Raw genomic sequence first — 18,912 nt, 5'->3', positions numbered from 1 at the left:
GTCGAGCTCGAGCTCAGCTCGTTGATTAAATGAGCAAAAAACTTGAGCTCGAGCTCAACTCGAGTCTTAACGAGCCGAACCCTTAACAAACCAAGCTTAGTCATTTACTAAACGAGTCTCTTCAATTGAGTCGGGCCTCCCTTAACAAGTTGAATTCCATAGTAAATGAGCCGAAAATATAAGTTTAAGCTCGGCTCATTTTAAGCGTTAACGAGTTGAGCAGAGCTCACGAGTTGCTCAGTTTATTTGCATTCCTACTCCCAGTCTCGGGTCTCCTATTGAACTCCCGTCTTTTTTGGGGTTGGTCCGTTCTCGTTACTCGTTAGGCAAACCCCTCATCGAAACGGGATCAGCCCACTCTCACTGTGTGGGAATTGGGCTGGCTGGAGTTGGGTCAAAGTGGGGCTTGTGTTGGGCCTTCGAGGCGGGTCAATTACAACTCTACTCGAATTCTTTTCCTTTTGTTTTTGGAAAATAATGGCTAAGGATGTATTTTGATGATTAATATCCGTCAGGGATATTTTCAACATTAAAAAATATTCTTAGTATGTCATTGACAGGTATTAATTATCAAAACACGTCATGGGCCGTCATTTTCCCTTCTTTTTTTTCAATCAAAAGCCTTTTGCTTTTAGTAACACTTTTAAAATTTTAAAAGTTGTCATAGAACAATAATTCAGTTTTAAGTAATGGGTAAATTAATATTAACTAATAGATAGATAGAAATTACATATTACTAGTGAAATGAAAAAATGATAAAAACACTTCACTAAAGTAAATCAAAAGAATGGAGACAAATGCCTTGCATGATTTAATTTTTAAAGGATCAGGGATAGACACCGGAGGGAAAATAAGGAAAAAGTACTCAGATATTTTTAAAAAAATCTAGAGAAGAAATACACATAAAATTTTAGAAGTAAAATTAGTAATCAAAAGTTTTAAAGCTGCTTTTTAACAAAAATACTTCATTACTCAATTACGCTCCATAATATAAACGAGATGAAATCTGAGTCATCTATTGTTGAGTATGAACGGTCCAATTGGACCAACACGCAAGATTGCATGCACCCCGGGCTCGTGTGACCTACTTTAGGATTGGACCAACACGCAAGATTACTAGTATTTGCCAGGACAATAGACATTTGATGAAGGCTAGAAGAAGTTACTCCTAACAGATAAGAGATTGGATGTGGCGCGCCAAAATAGCTTCCCCAACTACAGTTCATGGCGTTTCCTCTATCCTCCGCCTTCATATCTCACAAGGCCTCTATCGCTACCTCTCTCAATCCGTCTCTTACACAGCAACGCAGCCACCTATTTCAATCAAACCCTACTTGTAGAAAAAGCGCTCTCTTTCGCCCCACATTTTGCTGCATTTTTCCAAAAAGCCCTTCGACGGTTAGTTCAAATCTAATCATACTGCTTATTGTTTGTTGATGATTTCGTGCTTGTATTTGGGGGATAATTGGAAATTCAGTAATGCATTGTTCTGTTGGATTGGAATTTTCTTGATCCTATTGGTCTTTAGGGTAACAAGGGTCGAAAGGGGATTAAGAGTTTAATGAACCACTATAAGTCAGATGAGTGATCTTAATGCACATAATACGTTGAAATGAAACCTGTCAATACGTCAAACGGGTATGTAGTATTTGAACCAGTTTAGAGTTTAATTTCAGCATCATCACAATGTGGTAAAAACCCAACTTATTAGACTTAGGTGGTTTTTCTGTTTGAATGGTTAGTTAGCTAGGTTAAGTACTTAATTGGTCACTTCTGCCAGCTCTAATTGGTTAGTTATGGTAGCCGTAATTAGCTGAGATTGGCTAAGGTTGGTTAGGATCCTTTTCTAGATATAGGAATAGGGGTGAAGTCTGTATTTTGAAGCATTGAGAATCATTTTGAACAAAATATCACTGTCTGAATTTTATCTCTTTTGATAATATTGCCACACATTACCCTCTGAGGCTTCAATGGATGGTGACACTCGCATTTGGCAAACTGGGAATGGTTTTTTTTTTTTTTTTCCCAATGTTGTCGTGGTGAAACTCAATGTGGTAAAATGCTGCCATAATAATTTGGCTTTGGATGGAACTTGTGGAAAGAAGTGGAAAGGAAGAGAAAACTTTAGTGTTCCCTTGTTTGGTTCTTAAAGAAAGAGAAGAGGAAATTTCAAATACAAATGCAAATTTTCCCCTAATTTCTCTCTAACTTTCTCTCTCATTTCCTTCTTAATTATTTTCCATTCTATTCCATTTATTTCCTTAAGTTCTAAAAAGAGTCGATGGGTTGCATTATCTATCGGTTACTCCTTACATTGCATTAAGGGAGACTGGGCTCGGAAAAGTATTTTTTTTTGTAATGGCTTTCAAAAGCATTTTTATTTTCTCCTTTTGCATGCAATCATTACAATGGTGAAGATGTGAACTGGAAGGAAAGGTGGTGCAGTATCACCACACATACATGTATTTGCTTTGGTCCACTTGTATGGATTACTCTAGCACTACATCTATCTAAGCTACTTGCTTATCAACCTTATGCTAAATAAGGCAACCCTAGTGGACGGTGGGACTGTTTTCCCAAGATTAGTCGAGGTGCGCGTAAGCTAGCCCAAACACCCTGAGTTAAAAAAAAAAGAAAAGAAAAGAAAAGAAAACTTCTTAACAAGGCAACAGTTATGTGATGACAATCTCCTCTCATTTTGGGTTAATTCCATTTGCTGTAAAATGGAAAATTGATTCATTTTTTTAACAGCTAAGCGTCTGAAAATTTAAATACTAATGTTGGAATATTTATAATTGGATGAATTATGTACTTTTTCCTGTTAAGCTCCAACTCATGATTTGTTATCATGCAGGATGTCAACAGGAAGCACAAAATTTTGTCCAACTTTTGTGCATCAACTTTGAAAGACGGAGCTAAAAGATTTGAGAGCACAATTGCCGTGATCCTTTTTTTTGTTCAAATTGCATCCCCATTACCTTTCACTGCTTGGAATTCTTTGTCTATTTCTTCTGCTGAAGCAGTGCTTTATTCTCCAGACACTAAAGTTCCTAGAACAGGGGAACTAGCCTTGAGAAAGGCTATCCCAGCAAACACAAATATGAAAACTATTCAGGTCATATTCAAAACATTATGTACATCTACAATTCCACTGTCTACAGAGTGACAAATATACCTAATTTCCTATTTCCTTTAGGATTCTCTGGAGGACATCTCATACTTGTTAAGGATTCCACAGAGAAAGCCCTTTGGGACAATGGAGGGCAACGTGAAGAAAGCTCTAAAGGTATCACTTATCCTATACCGAGCAATCTGTGTAGAGAAACAACTTGCTAATCGATAACTTTGGACTATAAGCCAGTCAGTTATGTTGGAGAATGATACCCCACTATGGCAAATTCTGTATTCTTTTGTTTAGGACTCCATATTTCTTGGTCATTATGATTTATTGCCTTTTTTTTTTTTTTTAAAGACTTATTCTACATTCACAAATTACGGGCCACAAAATTTACTTGTGGATGTTTAAAATCGCTAAAGAAGCTGTGCATGAATTACACTGTGGGGCAAATCAATGCATGCCTAAATCTGAATTTTCTTGTTCTCCCTCTTTCAATATATACATTAACATATGTAGGTATGTACTTATATCCGGATGTATCTTTTTCTGATTTTCAGATTGCAGTGGATGACAAGGATTCTATCATAGCTAGCATTCCAGCAGATTTGAGGGAAAAGGGTTCAGAGTTGTATGATTCACTGATAGATGGGAAGGTACTTTGGAAGGAAGAGATTTAGCTCCTTTGGATGAAAAGCACTAGTAGCTTGAATGTTGTATGCACTCTGACTTCCTGGACTCATTGAAACTTGCTCTATTATCCAGCTCCAGTTGCTTTTCATGATAAGTTGATGCAATTTCCATGACATTTAGAAGACAATGATTTTGGGGTGGTATGTTAAATGGGAACCCAAGCTGAATTCAAAGTGATGATAAGTAGATTCCTGGTTTATTCTGGGAGCCAGTGCGATCTAGGATGGATGCTGGACAAACTACCCTTACTTTCTTATGTGGCTTACATTCTTCACAATTGCATTGATAGGAAGCCTCTATTAAAGCATGAGAAACATTTTTTCCCTGCGATTTGATATCCATAAAGAAGCTTAGTCTCAGTTTTGGCACGCATTGGCTTTATCCATTAATTGGCTACACAAAAATGCTACTCCTCCGTTCCATAATGGATGGCCAAAGCAACTATTCACACCTCTCAAAAAGTCATCTAGATTTTGTAATTTATAATACTACTTTGTATGATTTTTAATAAAACTAAATGAGTTCTATCAAACAAAATCCATATTGCATGTGTAAAACATTATAGCTTGAAAAACAGAGATAATTTTGTCATATGCTTGAATAGTAGTTTGGGTCATCCATTTTGGAAAGGAGGGAGTAATATATCAATGTGTTGCTATAATTTCTGTGTGGCGTTGGCCAGGGAGGATTGAAAACTCTTCTTGAGTGCATAAAGGATAAGGACCCAGACAAAGTATCAGTCGGTCTAGCATCTTCACTAGATGCTGTTGCACAACTGGAGCTGTTACAGGTAACCGTGTTGCTTCTCTGTGCTTTAGAGTCATTTTTCTACGCCACTAGAAGGTGCGAAATGTTATGTACTGGATATTGATGCTATCTGTGCTTGGAATTTCATTGCTTTATGTGTTGCAACTTGCAAGTAATATACTATATAAAGCGTTTTTTTTTAAAGGCCCCAGGGTTGTCCTTCTTGCTGCCTCAGCAGTACTTGAAATATCCAAGGTAAGGCATCTCTACGGATTCTCAAGTTATATTACAATCACTTTATTGATTTTTGGATCATACCATCTACAAGAAGTGATCTTATGTGCTATTAAAGTATCCAAATGATGTTTGACGAGGCAATAAGCTAAAGTGGAGGTCCTGTTTGTAATCAGGCAGCATGCCCTTGATGATTTTGATACTTATATCTGTAACCGGTACTAATCACAAAAGTTAAGTTGAAGTGGAAGTTAATTATATTTCCAGTGCACACCAGAGAAATCAAATGTAAGATACTACAGGGGACATGAACCCTTGGCCATGCGTGTTTGTGTGCCAATCACGCATGACAGATATTTGTGTCGACGCACGCGATCCAGATTCTTTCTTTATCAGCAAATTGTGTTACTCTTGTAACTAGAGGTTCCTATATCTAGCAGCTCCAATTTACCTCATTTCTTTCAAATAACTCGTAGATCTTTTCCTTGAGTTCTTCAGTTCAGGCCTTGAGGTATAACTAGTAGTTTTTGAGTAAATTGCATTCTGTTATTCTTTTTTTCCCCTTGTTATGCAATAGAAGTACATACTTTGACCCTTGCCCATCCCAACCGATCACAATGGATATTAAACTCCTTTCCAATGGATTTGAACCCACAACCTCACATCACGAACTGCTGTTACACAACCATTAGACCAACTGTCTTGGTTCGTTCTGTTATTGAAACAGTACTTTTCAACAGTGTAGAGCCTATCTTACAGCATGCCATGCAGAGGCAGACTGAGGGGGGTGCAAGCGGGGGCTCAGGCCCTTGCACACCTCCCAATAGTCCAACTAACTATACTATAATTTCAGGTTAATTTGGAAAAGTTCTATAGGCTTGGCCCCTGTTAGTCTTTTGAGTTTTTTTTTTTATGAAGTTTCTATATATATGTGAGAAAAAAACCCACTAAATTGGCAAGTTATCGACCATTCTTCAGTTGTGGTTATAAAATTAAATACGATTATATGTGTACACAATCTCATCTTCTTCTCAGAACTAGTAAGTATAAATATTTATTTATAGACTATATTTTTCGTTTTTTATTGTAAAAATACATGTAATTTGAGCCACCACTGAGTACAGATCATGTGTCCGCCACTGATGCCATGGATCATGATCCTTGAGGATTTTTTCGAGGGAGAAGAAATGTGCTCATCACATGCATATACCTAGGCAATCCAGAGAAGATAGAAGAAAGAGAACTACTAGAAGCTTCGAGCACTTAGTATGCTGTGTTTTCACAGATATTGAAACAAAATTACATGTCCAATCTTAATAGTACATGAAACGATTCACTTGTACCTACGGCCTTTAAACTGGTTAATCTCTTTTCCATCATAATTTCTATATGATAGGATTAGTGTACTTCAAAAATCAGCTTTGTTCAATGTTATTTTCGTTTTTATGATGATATATTTTCATACTGGCTTCTATGCTTGATTCTAACAACTGTGGACTATTTGAACAAGTGGATCATTCAAACACCCTATAGAGGCTAACAACATAGTAGGTACAGTTTAATTCATACCTTGGTCATTAATGCTTTACTGAACTCCATAGGCTCACAGGGAGAGGAATTGTAGAGTTAGTCATTGAGAAAGGTGATGGTGCAACATTCTCTCCTGAAGCTGGTGGTGAGTCAAGAAAAACAGCCACAATTCAGGTAAAATGAAATCCCATGTTCTTCAACGACAAACTCGTGTCCTAAGATGTCAATTAGGTCAGTGAGGTTTTCTGTATGGACAGTTGTCGCTTGAGCTCCATTCCTGCCTTCTTTAGGTTTACTGATGTTGTAATGTTTTGCAAAGCACATAGCTATACATTTGTCTTTCTTTCATTTTTTATTCCATAATGGGAATTTTTTCTTGAAAAATGTGTGTTATGCATTGGTCATACAACACTAGCAAATGCCTTAAGCTGATGAGCTGATAATTAAACATGTATTCAGGTTGTTTTAGATGGATATTCAGCACCATTGACTGCAGGGAACTTTGCAAAACTGGTAAGGTAGTGAAATCTCCCTTATCCTCGGTTGTTTTGAACATTTTGCTGACACAGTAGGAAATTTTTGGAATGAAATAAACCATCAGACATCAAAATATTGTACCTAACAAGGAAACATTCTTCCTAGAGAGATAGAGAGACTGTTGTGAACTTTCAGAACAAAGAATGGAACACTGGTTAAGAGCTTTGTTAAAGCATCTAACTCACAACCAGTTGGCAAGGAGTGGAGAGGCCGCCCAGGCTCATATACTAGTTTTGGAGGTGATTATTAACTGATGTGGGACAAGCTCTATAACTCACTCTTTTTACAAATATCTGGTCTTTGTAAGTTTGAAAATTCAGGAAATGGTACTTGTGTTGTGTCTCAAAGCATAACCCATGGCAAGTGGATTGAGCCTTAAAGAGAAAAATCTTTTGATTGACTGTTGAGGTTATTAATCAGTTTTGTTTTTATATGATACAAATTTGCACAATTGAAATGACTGAAAACCACCCAAACTGCGGTTTAGGTGGTCGACGGGGCTTACAATGGGGTGAAGCTCAGTTGTATTAACCAAGCAATTCTCTCAGACAGCAAGAACAGTGGTTATAGTGTTCCCCTGGAGATAATGCCATCTGGGCAATTTGAGCCACTGTACAAAACAACTCTCAGTGTGCAGGTCTGTTGATATTTCACATTTTTATAGGGTCTATAATCAGATATAAAATGTATATATTTCCAGCACGTGAAGTTGAAACTTGAACTTTGGCAGGATGGAGAGCTGCCTGTGCTTCCACTATCTGTTTATGGTGCAGTTGCCATGGCTCACAGTGACGTTTCAGAGGAGTATTCATCACCATATCAGTTTTTCTTTTACCTTTATGATAAGAGAAGTGTAAGTAGCATTCAAAGGCACTTCTTGCTGGATTGAAAGTCTTAAGCTTCTTTACTAAAAAGTAGTATTGAAATCAACGTGAAGGTTTCAAACCCTTCATTGCTTGTCATCAGAATCATTTGTTTCCTTATATATACCCTAGCGAAAGGGGGGGGAGCTCCCAATTCAAAAATCAATTTCCTAGTATTAATTGTATGAGATCCGGATTCAACAGGCTGGCTTAGGTGGGTTGTCTTTTGATGAGGGCCAGTTTTCTGTCTTTGGGTATGTCCTGACTACCTTAGCAATAGCCGATCTATGCATCCTTTTACCTATTTCCTTTTGAAATCTTGCTTTTCTTCAGTCAGGTAAAGCTAACTGCATTTTATGAAACTTCCCATGCCAATGTGTAGATACACAACTGTTGGACGAGAAACTCTTCCTGAGATTAAAACCGGGGATCTGATTCGATCCGCAAAGCTAGTGGAGGGTCAAGATCGCCTGGTATTCCCGGTTGAGAGTTAATCTGCTGTCTTTCTGGACTGGAACGCTCTCCTGTTCTTTTGAATTTGTTGTCAACTTCTCAGATTCATCCTGGTTTTCTGTGCAGGCTTTGACGTGAAGTTCCTAATAGTAGATTGGTAATTTCTTCATGTGGAATTATGCCTGTAACTATATTTTTGCCCCTTTGATAACCATGGGAAATGTTGCCAGCTAATAGCTTTTACATCCCTTTGAAATTTGCACGTGCATCTGATGTAAACTGTTCTTTGATTTTTGGACATCCAATGTAGCTAACTTCATTCTTCTTTCTATTTTTTATTTTTTATTTTACTAAGTCTTGTTCATCAGCTAGAATTTTTAGCCAATTCACACACACAAAAAAAAAAGAATTCAGGTCCTGTGAACATTGTTGCAAATTTACAAGCCCCGAATTGAGTATCCTGTTTTAGATGGAGCGTAAATTCTATCTACCTTAGGTGGAAATCCCAAGTTTTGTGGGCCCCACCATACGTATATTGTAGTAATCTGAACCGTTCATCTTGTAGGGCTCACAGAGTAGTATCTATTCACAAAAGAATCAGTTTTATCAGACATGGATAGATATATAAAAAATCAAAGTTTGGTTTTAAAAATCGACACTAGATAAGTTTAAAGTTAAACTATCCATAGCTGTCTATTTTATAAACTAAAATTTAATTTTTGACATACCTATTGGTATCAGATAAACATGATTTTTTGTATCAATATATTACTCTACGGATCTTATAAGATGAGTGGTTCAGATTAATGAAAAAAATGCACGGTGGGGCCCGCAAGGCATGGTGGAAACCATGGGGTTTCCACCTAAGGTGAAAAGAATTTTAACTCTTCTGTCTAATTGAATTTCTGCTGAGATCAAGACAAAAATGAATCGGAAAACCAATCTAAGCCGTTGACATGTTACGAAGCCGGCTCGGCATTGGCCGGAAATTCTGCCACCGCTGAGTGAGATGTCTAAACGAATACCCATTGTGGTGTTAGGGCCTATGGAGACAGAGAATCACTAAGCTTCTTTCGCTTGAAAACCCCCAACATGAACGTATTCGACTAATAAGCATAGTTGTCAAATTGTGAATCGAATCGTGCATCGCTTTGATTCGGTCATGACTTCTATAATGCATAGAAATCTATGCTTATTGATTAGGGTAACAACAATATATACTACAAATGAAAGATTTAGGCCAAAATAAATAAAAACTTTCTTCTAAATAATGATTTGATAATAACGTGGAGTATTAGGTAAGTTGCTTCTATTGCAACTACCAAGAGATGATGATTCGTAAAGCCCACTTATGATTCTTTTTGTATGAAAGAGTTATAAGTACAAAACAAACCCTTAAAAGGTCTATAGGGTTGTTATATTCCATTTATCTTCCTCATTTTCGATTCACTCTCATAATAAATCTCATTTTCTTATTATCTATCCGTATAAGTCATAACATAGACAAAAGATAACATATAACAACACTAGACCTTAAAAAAATGTTTGAACACTTTTCAAATAACAAAAGAAGCAAAACAAGAGTAAAAAATGAATTTCGGAAATTTTAAGTGAATCGAACGATTCACCGATTCACTTATGATTCTCAGTTATTTCCGATTCGGCAGCCTATTCGTATCGATTACCTACCGAATCGTATCGAATCATACGATACAAATCGTGAATCAACGATTCACTTACGATTCTCAGCTATTTCCGATTCGGCAGCCTATTCGTATTGATTACCCACCGAATCGTATCGAATCGTACGATACAAATCGTGAATCGTACGATTCTACAACTATGCTAATAAGATATTGTTGAATATACTACAGAATGCCCACTTGGGGATTCTAAATAATAGGAATTTATTTTGTAAAAACAAAATGATATTTGGTTCAAGCTGCTTGTTTTCTGTGGGTAAATTTTATGAATTAAGCAGGTGAAACAATGTTCCATATGTCAAAGATTTACGCAAATGTGAATGTCCCTAGGTGAAGTTTGAATTTTATTATTATTAATTTTTTTTTTTGAACGGCGATTGAATTGATTATGTTGACTGTCACCCAATATTGATGGTTGTTGCAGGGTGTGAAATAGAGCTTAAATGTCAAGGCAATGAGGAGCGTAAAGGTCATCATCTAATCTATCTAGATACTGCTTGTTTTCTACTTTTTGTTTTGAACCAATGCAATTTTTGTAACAGTTTCTGCATGATTTTTCGAAAGCAAACCAAACCAATGCGAGTTTTGAACCATTGCAACAGTTAATTTCTGAACCAATGCAACCTGTTCAAGCGTGACCATTGCAACAGTTAATTTTCGAACCAGTGCAACCTGTTCAAGCCCAACCCGCATACCATTCAGCCAAACTCAACACTCAGTAGACTCGGAGAATTGATAATGTCAAAACCCTTTTTGTTCTTGCCAAAACCTTTTTTGTTCCTGCCAAAACTTATTCATTACATGACTTAATTGCCCTCCACTACATCACTTACTTTACGAAAATACCCTTTAAAATCCCACAAGTGCAATGCGTTTTCCAGTTCCATGTTTCCAAGCAAAAATGCAAGGATTCATGAGCAAATTCTAGAGCAAATTTTAGAAGAGAATCAAACAAAAATTAAACATCAACCAAAAATGCAATTTACGAGCAAAACTAGAGGTAATTTGAGAAGAGACGTAAACAAAAATAATCTTCTAGTTTTGAAGGGGCATTTTCGTAAAGTAAGTGGTATAGTGAATGACAATTAAGTCATGCAATGAATGAGTTTTGATAGAAGCAAAAAGGGTTTTGGTAGGAATAAAAATGATTTTGGCATTATCAGCTCCATAGACTCAAATCTCACACAAACCTGCCCCATTGTGACATCGTCTTTCCCCTTATTGTTGATTTCCACAAACGCAGCCGGCAATTTGTGGCTGTGGCCGGACTGGACTGATTCTCCGAACTCGACTCCGATCAGCTGTCTGTGACTGTAACTGACTCCACACTCGACATAGCCCTTCACTGGTTCCGCCCTTGTAATTGCGACTGTGACTGACTCGATCTCGGTGAGTATTTGTCCAAGCGCAGCCGACTCTGACTTACATAGTTATATGCATATTTATTGTTTATATTCTCTTGCCCAAGACAAAGACAATATGTTATGCACAATAGTTTATTGCATTTCGTTTGGAAGTAGTATTTATATATTAGTGTTTTTTAATTAGGACTTTTTATACTATGTTTAGGGCTTTTTTAATTTAGTTTTTAAGCTTATTAGAAATTGAAATTCAAGACCACTGGACCAATAACACACGACCAATATATAATACTACATACTATGGAGTCTCATAAGTATTCATTTATTATGCAGAGCACTAACATGTGCTTAAATTTATACTTATATTGTTAAATGCAGAACACTGACTGATGTGCTTAGATTAATAGTTTTTTGGTTGATGCAGAGTACTGGCTGGTGACTTGGTGTGCTTAAATTTGTTTCAAATGTTGTTCTTACAATCTTACTCTTTTAGGTTTAGATTTTAATGAAACAACAAACAAAAAAGGGAGGAAAAACTCTTTTTTCATTCTTCAAACCAAGAGTGAATGTAACATAAATGATATCAACTCAAATTTGATACTAAATTATTTCTACTTTTTGAAACCTCGTAAGGTACTAACTTCTTTTACGTATGTTTTTTTGAACATTTACGTATTTATGTACAAGTTTGCCGCACTTTTTCGCCTATTTAAATATCCAGCAATTTCATGCATCCAAAATTCAGAGAGCACACATGCGCTTAGCATATATAGTTGGAGAGAGTTCTGCATGGTTTCAGTTTGTGAGCACGCATTTAAAGTGCTGCGTTTGTGTGCGTAAAGATTGTTGCATCCTGGAAGCGGAAGTCCAGAATTGGGGGCATCTTGGCGAGGGCGAATTCTGCTTTAAGGATACAATAATTCATTGTTGGACTCGATCTACTTCGTATTCTTTGGTGTCAGCATTTGTGAGTTATATTTGTTTAATTAGTTTGCCAATCTATTTACTTTCTCCCGAATCTCTGTTTTTACATTGGGTTAATTAATTAGTTTCTTGCAGACAGTTCCATATTAGTATGGAAAGGTGCCTTTGGCTCCTTCTATACTATATGTATTCTAGGGTTTGCCAGTGTCTGAAGGCACGGCGCAACGTGAGATTTAATTAGTGACAATTGTGCAATTAATATTATTTGAGAGAGAGATGGAGAGCCGTAAAATTTATGGAGTAAATCAATGGTTAAGATTTATAGAGAGATAAGATTCAAAAACCCTTCTCCCTTATTATATAAATATCTCTACGTGAGACCCGGGCCAATTTCTCCAATAAAAAAACAACAGTTAATTCCTCCAATCAAAACTTCATATCGACACCAGTGATCTGCGAAAGAACTTTTAGGTATGTTCATTTCTTTTTTGGTAGGTTCATAGATTTTTCTGTCGTTTAACCGTCACTACTTGATTTTTGAAATATCATCTAATGGCATTAGGACTTTAATACGTGAGAAGAATTCTTTATTTATATGGTAGTTCCTCCATTGGGACTTCAATGATAAAATGGTGATAATAGAAAGTAAAGATGGTTCAGTTAACACTCAAACAACGAATGTGCATTTTAATTGATCACATCAAAACCCCCAAAACAAAGGCACACATCCTTTTTTTCTTTCCTTTGATTTTTATCAGGCCTTGGATTTAATACATGCACGTATTTTAAATTCTGATGTATATCTTGTTGACTTGATTCTACCACTTCACGTAACATGCCTAAACACATTCTAGGGAATACTTAGTAATTATAAATACCATCATTAAATAAGGATTAGAGGATATACCAGAATTATAACGTTTAGGGTCCTATATAGGCTTTAAGCAAGGAAGCACATTCTAGTCAAGCGAAACATTCATTACGCTACTCTATGTATGCTACTTTCTTATTAGATGATTACTTAGTTTCCCTCTTCTCACTTAGAAAAAGAGACCAACAACCACAATTAAAGGAAGAAAGATGTTGATGATTATTAGCGAACTCTCACACAAAGACTAAATGAGAAATTTTCCATTGTCATGTCCAGACTAAAAGTTACTACTGAGATTCTATTACATTAATTGGCCAAGCTTTCATGCACGTGCTTTTTTACTAGTCTTGAAAAAAGCACAACATGTGAGAAGTTCTTTGGTCTGCATGTGATTGCTAATACCCCATTACACTTTGTTGGCATTCGAAATGTGATTGCTAATACGTGGTAAGTGTCTGCATGTGGAAGCGTAGTGGAAAAATTATCGTTGGCCCTAGAACACCACTACATCAACATGGTATCATGAAACCCTTTTCACCGTAGATCTATGTGGGGCCTTATACAAAGTAAATCAAATCCGGCGTACATCAGTGGTGGGGAAGAGTGATGGGGTACCATGTAAAAGTTGGTACCCAAATTGAAAACCCATGGTTACATGTAGTCATAGGCGGAGGGACATAAAGACAAGGGTGGGCAACTGATCCCACTGGCTGCCAAATTTTTATAGAGATAAGTATAATTTTTACCCCATTTTAATTAATTTGACCCCACTTCTGAAATTTATTTTTGCCCCAGCCAATATAAGGGTTTTGTAAGTAGAAAAAAAAGAGAGAGGTCAAAATAGAATCTCCACCAACAAAATTTGACCCCACTTTGAAATTTATTTTTGCCCCAGCTCATATAAGGGTTTTGTAAGTAGAAAAAAAGAGAGAGATCAAAATAGAATCTCCACCCACAAAATTCCATCATGGATGTGCATTCTAGTGAGGAGTTTTCCAATTTGAAAGGAATTAGTTACCTTGTGCAGAAGAGATATGACATATTTCTCGGTTTGTAGGTTTCTTACTTTAGCCCTTATTTTACTAGTTGCTACTACCATGGTAGAAAGAACATTTTCCACTATGAAGATCGTAAAGAGTAGGCTTCGAAATTATATGTGTGGCCAATGGAGACATGATAGTTTGGTTGCATATAAAGATAAAGATGTTTTTTGAAACCATTACAAATGAGACTATCATTCATCATTTCCAAAATATGAAATGTCGTCGAAGTCAATTGTAAATCGAAGCTACATTTTGTTATTAATATAAATATATATCTACTTTTTGATTAATTTGTTAATCCTAATTGTTTCTTTTAATTAGCAACTAGAAAAGTGAACTACATAGTACACATAGTTCAAATTTTTGATCCCACTTATTGAAAATCTTGGCTCCGCCACTACACGTAGTTGAGGTTGGAAGAATCGTCAAAAGCACGATCTGACAGCTCAGAGGTGCGCAGCACGATGCTACGCACACAACTGCACAACACCAACCTCCAATTGTCTGTGATGATCAGTAGGTTTGACACTGTCAAATTAAGCAGAAAGTCTACATACACAGCAAATCTGTGCATAGATTGTGCACATATTTTGTCGTGGGGCCACCACGGGTCTCACACAAATCATACGAGCCATTCATTAAATGTAAAATATTTTTTCAAGGGTCCTCGTAAAAAATAAGCTCAATCCGATATATACCTATAGGTGCTCGATCCTAACCATATAACTTTTCATTATCCGAAAATCTGAATGAAAAGTTAGATGGTTGGATAAAGCACCTATAGGTATCGGATTGAGCTTATTTTTTTCGGGGACCTTTGAAAAAATGTTTTACATTTAATGAACGGCTAAGATGATTTGTGTGAGACCCGTGGTGGATCCCATAATAAAATTTGTGCACAATTTATACACAGATCTGTTGTGTGTGTAGCAGGACTCCAAATTAAGTACTTCTCCTCTTAACACCTAAATGGAAAACAAAAAAAACCTGTTGAAAATCATCTGCGACCAGTTTTGGTTTGACACTGTCAAATTGAGTCCTCTGAACACGTGAATTGAAAACCAGTTACCCAAGAAAGTACCCCGTAAATTGCTTTTCCCACCCCCTGACACCACACCCCTCCCGACCCCACACTCTTTTCCAAATATTACCCCCTCCCTTTCTGTTCCGCCCTTTTAATTTCTTTCTTTATTTAATTTAATTTATTTAATTTCTATAAATACACTCTTTCTATATTAAAAAATATAATACAAAAATTAATTGTTCTAATTTTTAATTCAGTTGAACTGGAACGAAGATCATATTTTTTTATTATTTTATTTTAAATGGTCATAATGAATTTTTTGCTCTAAGGTCTTTCAACGGGCACCCTAAAACTCATTATTTAGTTTCAGGGCTCTCTTATGGTGTCCATTGAAAGGCCTTGGAGCCAAAAATTTATTACGACCATTTATGATGAAATGAATAAAAAAATAACATCTTTGCACCGGTTCAAATGGATTGAAAATTGAAATACTTATTTTTTAAACTATTTTTTTGTAATATATATAGGAAAAAAAAGATAGTCGAATTCATTAGAAAAATAATTGTATTCATTAAATAGTCAGATTCAAACGGATTAATTTTTAACTATATATTTTAATATATAAAAGGTGTAAAAAAAATAAGTGTTTTAATTTCAATCCGTTTGAACCGGTACAAAGATGTTATTTTTCTGATCATTTCATCCTAAATGGTTGTAGTAAATTTTTGACTTTAAGGCCTTTCAACGAGCACCCTAAGGCCTTTCAATGGGCACCTTAAGAGAGCTCTAAAAATAACTCTTAGGGTGCCCATTGAAAAGCCTTAGAGCCAAAAATTTATTACGACCATTTACGATGAAATGATCAGAAAAATAACATCTTTGCACCGGTTCAAACGGATTGAAAATTGGAACACTTATTTTTTTGACTATATGTGTTGAATAAGTGTTTCAATAAGTGTTTCAAATTTTGTTTAAAATGGGAAAACGGGAAAGGAAACAAATTTTGTTTAAATTTATTAAGTATAATAAGTGTTTCAAATTTGAATCCTTTTGAACCGGTTCAAAGATGTTATTTTTCTGACCATTTCATCCTAAATAGCCGTAGTAAATTTTTGGCTCTAAGGCCTTTCCTTATTTAGTTTTAGAGTTCTCTTAGGGTACCCATTGAAAGACCTTAGAGCGAAAAGTTTATTACGACCATTTAGGATAAAATGATCAGAAAAATAATATCTTTTGCACCGGTTCAAACGAATTGAAAATTGAAACACTTATTTTTGTAACTATATTTTTTAATCTGTAAAGGACAAAAAAAGGGGAAAAAAAACAGTCGGATAAACATGATCAATTGAAACACTTTTTTTTTTCTCTCAATTACTTTACAAAGCCTAGAAATATATTTGAACCTATTAATTGTCTTACAATTAGTCTTTCCTAGATTTTCTAGGTATATATGCATACTAGCCTGCATAAAATGGGTATAAGCGCGCCGGGAGGAACATTTAGAGAGAATATTGATTAGAATTTGTGTTTTTATGTATTTTCATGTTTTGACAATATGTACTCAATTATAATAAAATGAAATTTTGTTTAAATTTATTATTGTTCATTAGAAGTTATTTTTATTATTCATTGTTAAGACTAATTAATTAATTAATTAAAATAATATAAATTTATTAAGTATAAAGTCAATTTTAATTGAAAATAGAATTGAGTTAACAAAAAAAAAAAGAAGGGAGGTAAATGGGAAAAGAAACAAATAAAAAAAATAATTAAAAATTAAAAAAAGAAAAAAATAAATATCCAAACTGGAAAGAAATAAAAGAAAATAAAGAGAAAAAAAAGAAAAAAAATTCAAACTTAAAAGAAAGAAAAGGAAATAAAGAGGAAGACAAAAAAGACAAAAAAGAGAGAAGGCAAACCGAATAGAAAGAAGGGAGGGGGAGGGGCATTAGTGGAAATGAGGCTGTGGGGTCGGGGGTGGGGTGTCAGGAGGGGTGGGGGGAAGCACCTCTCCCCAAGAAACCGTCAAAAGCTGCTCTATGACTACTTCAGATCCGCTGAACTTAGTACTACACAAGAACCGTCAATAGGGTTGCTTGCAAGTTACTGGTGGCGGGTTGCCGCAGTGGCAAAGGCGAGTGTCAGACTTAGGGAGTAATTCCCTTGATCTGGAATTCGATTTTTCATCGGGTGAGTGTCTTGATATTTAAGTGAGAGGCCGCGACTGATGTGCTGTAACTAACTCTTCCTGATGTTTGGGTTGCACAATTACGTCCATTTACTGGCCTGACTGTAAGACTATTCTTTGGTTTAAAAAAAAAAAAAAGTCACTTGTGGCAGATGTTTCCTTTGTCCTTTTCACCGGTCTCCTTCCCACCACCCTCATGTATTCTGGAATTTTGTTAGCGAAAAACCTGAGGAAGCAAACATTTTTAAAACAGATCAGGCATATACACTTTTATGGGTTATTTCGGGTTCCATCAATATGATCCAAACACCTCATTTTTTTTAAAAATAATTTATTAAGAGCTTTTGTAGAAAAATCATCTCAATGGGAAATATGAGATATCGGTAAAGGGTTTTTTTTTTTTTCCAGAAATCGTAGAACAAATTTAGCCCTACAATTTCTAAATTTTTTTTTACCGATATATGATAAAGTTAATTTTTTACAAAAATCATTAAAAAATACTTTAAAAATAATAAGTGGTTCAAATTATCTTTATGCAATCCGAAATGGGTCCCATAAAAATATATGTGCACAATTTGTGCTAGCACGGCTCTTTTGTTGGTGATATTCAAGATGCGGATCAGCCTAGATCAAATTGATCCCACTCAATTGCGAAATTGTCCAATATATGTATAAATTTTAATTGTTTATAAAGTTGTAATCCCAAAGGTATAAAAAAAATAAATTTTCTCCGAGCAATCCACTAGAATTGCTTCATTTGCAACTTATTCTTATTTTCTTGGGTTAAATACCGGGACAACCCTCAAACTATTCTTCTTTGTCTCGCTCACCCCCTCATAGAATTTTGCCTATGGCTAGCCCCCTCATCAAAGTTTTTTTGTCCTACAGACCCCTTCCGTCAGGTTTCCGTCCAAAACAGTTAAACGGAATGAATGAAAAGTCCATTTTACCCTTACATATATATATATATATATATATATATATATATATACCACACCAGACCACCATCGGCTTACCAGTTCATTCCACCGCCATCACGCCACACTAGTTCATTCCACCACCGAACACCAACTCATTCCAAACACCACCACCATTTCCGTCCATTCACCGGTTCATTCCACCACCATTTCTGTCTTCATCTTTTTCTGCTCACCACCACCACCATCACGCCATTCACCATGGCCAAACACCACCACCGAACACCAACTCATTCCAAACACTTCTCTATCTGCAAAATCATTGGGAGTGCTAATGGAGATACACAATTTAGGGTTCTAATCGAGTCCTTTGGCACTCGAATCGACAAACCCAAGTGTGAATCCTATCAAAAGCCTTCGAAAATAGCAACATCTGGTTTGAATCTCACTGAATTTGGTCCCAATTGAGTGGGACAGGTGCGATAAGGGTTTGCGAAAGGCTGAATCGAAGGTTACACGGGCGAATAGGATTTGAAAGATTCTGGAATAGCTTGATTAGGGTGTCCCCAGTGTTTGTTGGTCTTGATCTAGGGATTTCGAGATCTGATTAGGGCTCGTACAGGTTCGAATTAAGTCAAACATCCTTCGAAATGGCTCAAATTAGGGTTTTGAAACTCCATTTGAGATTATTTTGGTGTTTTTGAGTTCA

General features: G+C 36.0%; 1 protein-coding gene across 3 annotated transcripts in view; it reads left to right on the top strand.

The window, feature by feature from the left end:
• Positions 1-1,126: 1,126 nt before the first annotated feature.
• Positions 1,127-18,912, top strand: part of LOC131330905 (peptidyl-prolyl cis-trans isomerase CYP37, chloroplastic-like) — a 49,622-nt gene continuing 31,836 nt past the window's right edge. Inside the window, exons 1-13 of one of the 3 annotated variants that reach the window (XM_058364657.1) lie at positions 1,127-1,398; positions 2,855-3,115; positions 3,197-3,286; positions 3,676-3,771; positions 4,491-4,598; positions 4,761-4,810; positions 6,391-6,493; positions 6,779-6,832; positions 7,344-7,493; positions 7,587-7,709; positions 7,924-7,973; positions 8,102-8,192; positions 8,299-8,501. In XM_058364657.1, coding sequence (XP_058220640.1) covers positions 1,225-1,398; positions 2,855-3,115; positions 3,197-3,286; positions 3,676-3,771; positions 4,491-4,598; positions 4,761-4,810; positions 6,391-6,493; positions 6,779-6,832; positions 7,344-7,493; positions 7,587-7,709; positions 7,924-7,973; positions 8,102-8,192; positions 8,299-8,310 — 1,362 coding nt within the window. In that variant the 5' untranslated portion in view covers positions 1,127-1,224 and the 3' untranslated portion in view covers positions 8,311-8,501. Of the gene's footprint in view, positions 1,399-2,854; positions 3,116-3,196; positions 3,287-3,675; positions 3,772-4,490; positions 4,599-4,760; positions 4,811-6,390; positions 6,494-6,778; positions 6,833-7,343; positions 7,494-7,586; positions 7,710-7,923; positions 7,974-8,101; positions 8,502-18,912 lie in introns of those variants that run through there. The other 2 variants (XM_058364658.1, XM_058364656.1) reach the window with 2 other exon arrangements.

The sequence above is a fragment of the Rhododendron vialii genome, chromosome 6a (genome assembly GCF_030253575.1).
Source record: "Rhododendron vialii isolate Sample 1 chromosome 6a, ASM3025357v1".
NCBI lineage: Eukaryota > Viridiplantae > Streptophyta > Magnoliopsida > Ericales > Ericaceae > Rhododendron > Rhododendron vialii.
Note: the sequence above shows the minus strand (reverse complement) of the source record. Positions and strands in the feature narration are given on the sequence as shown.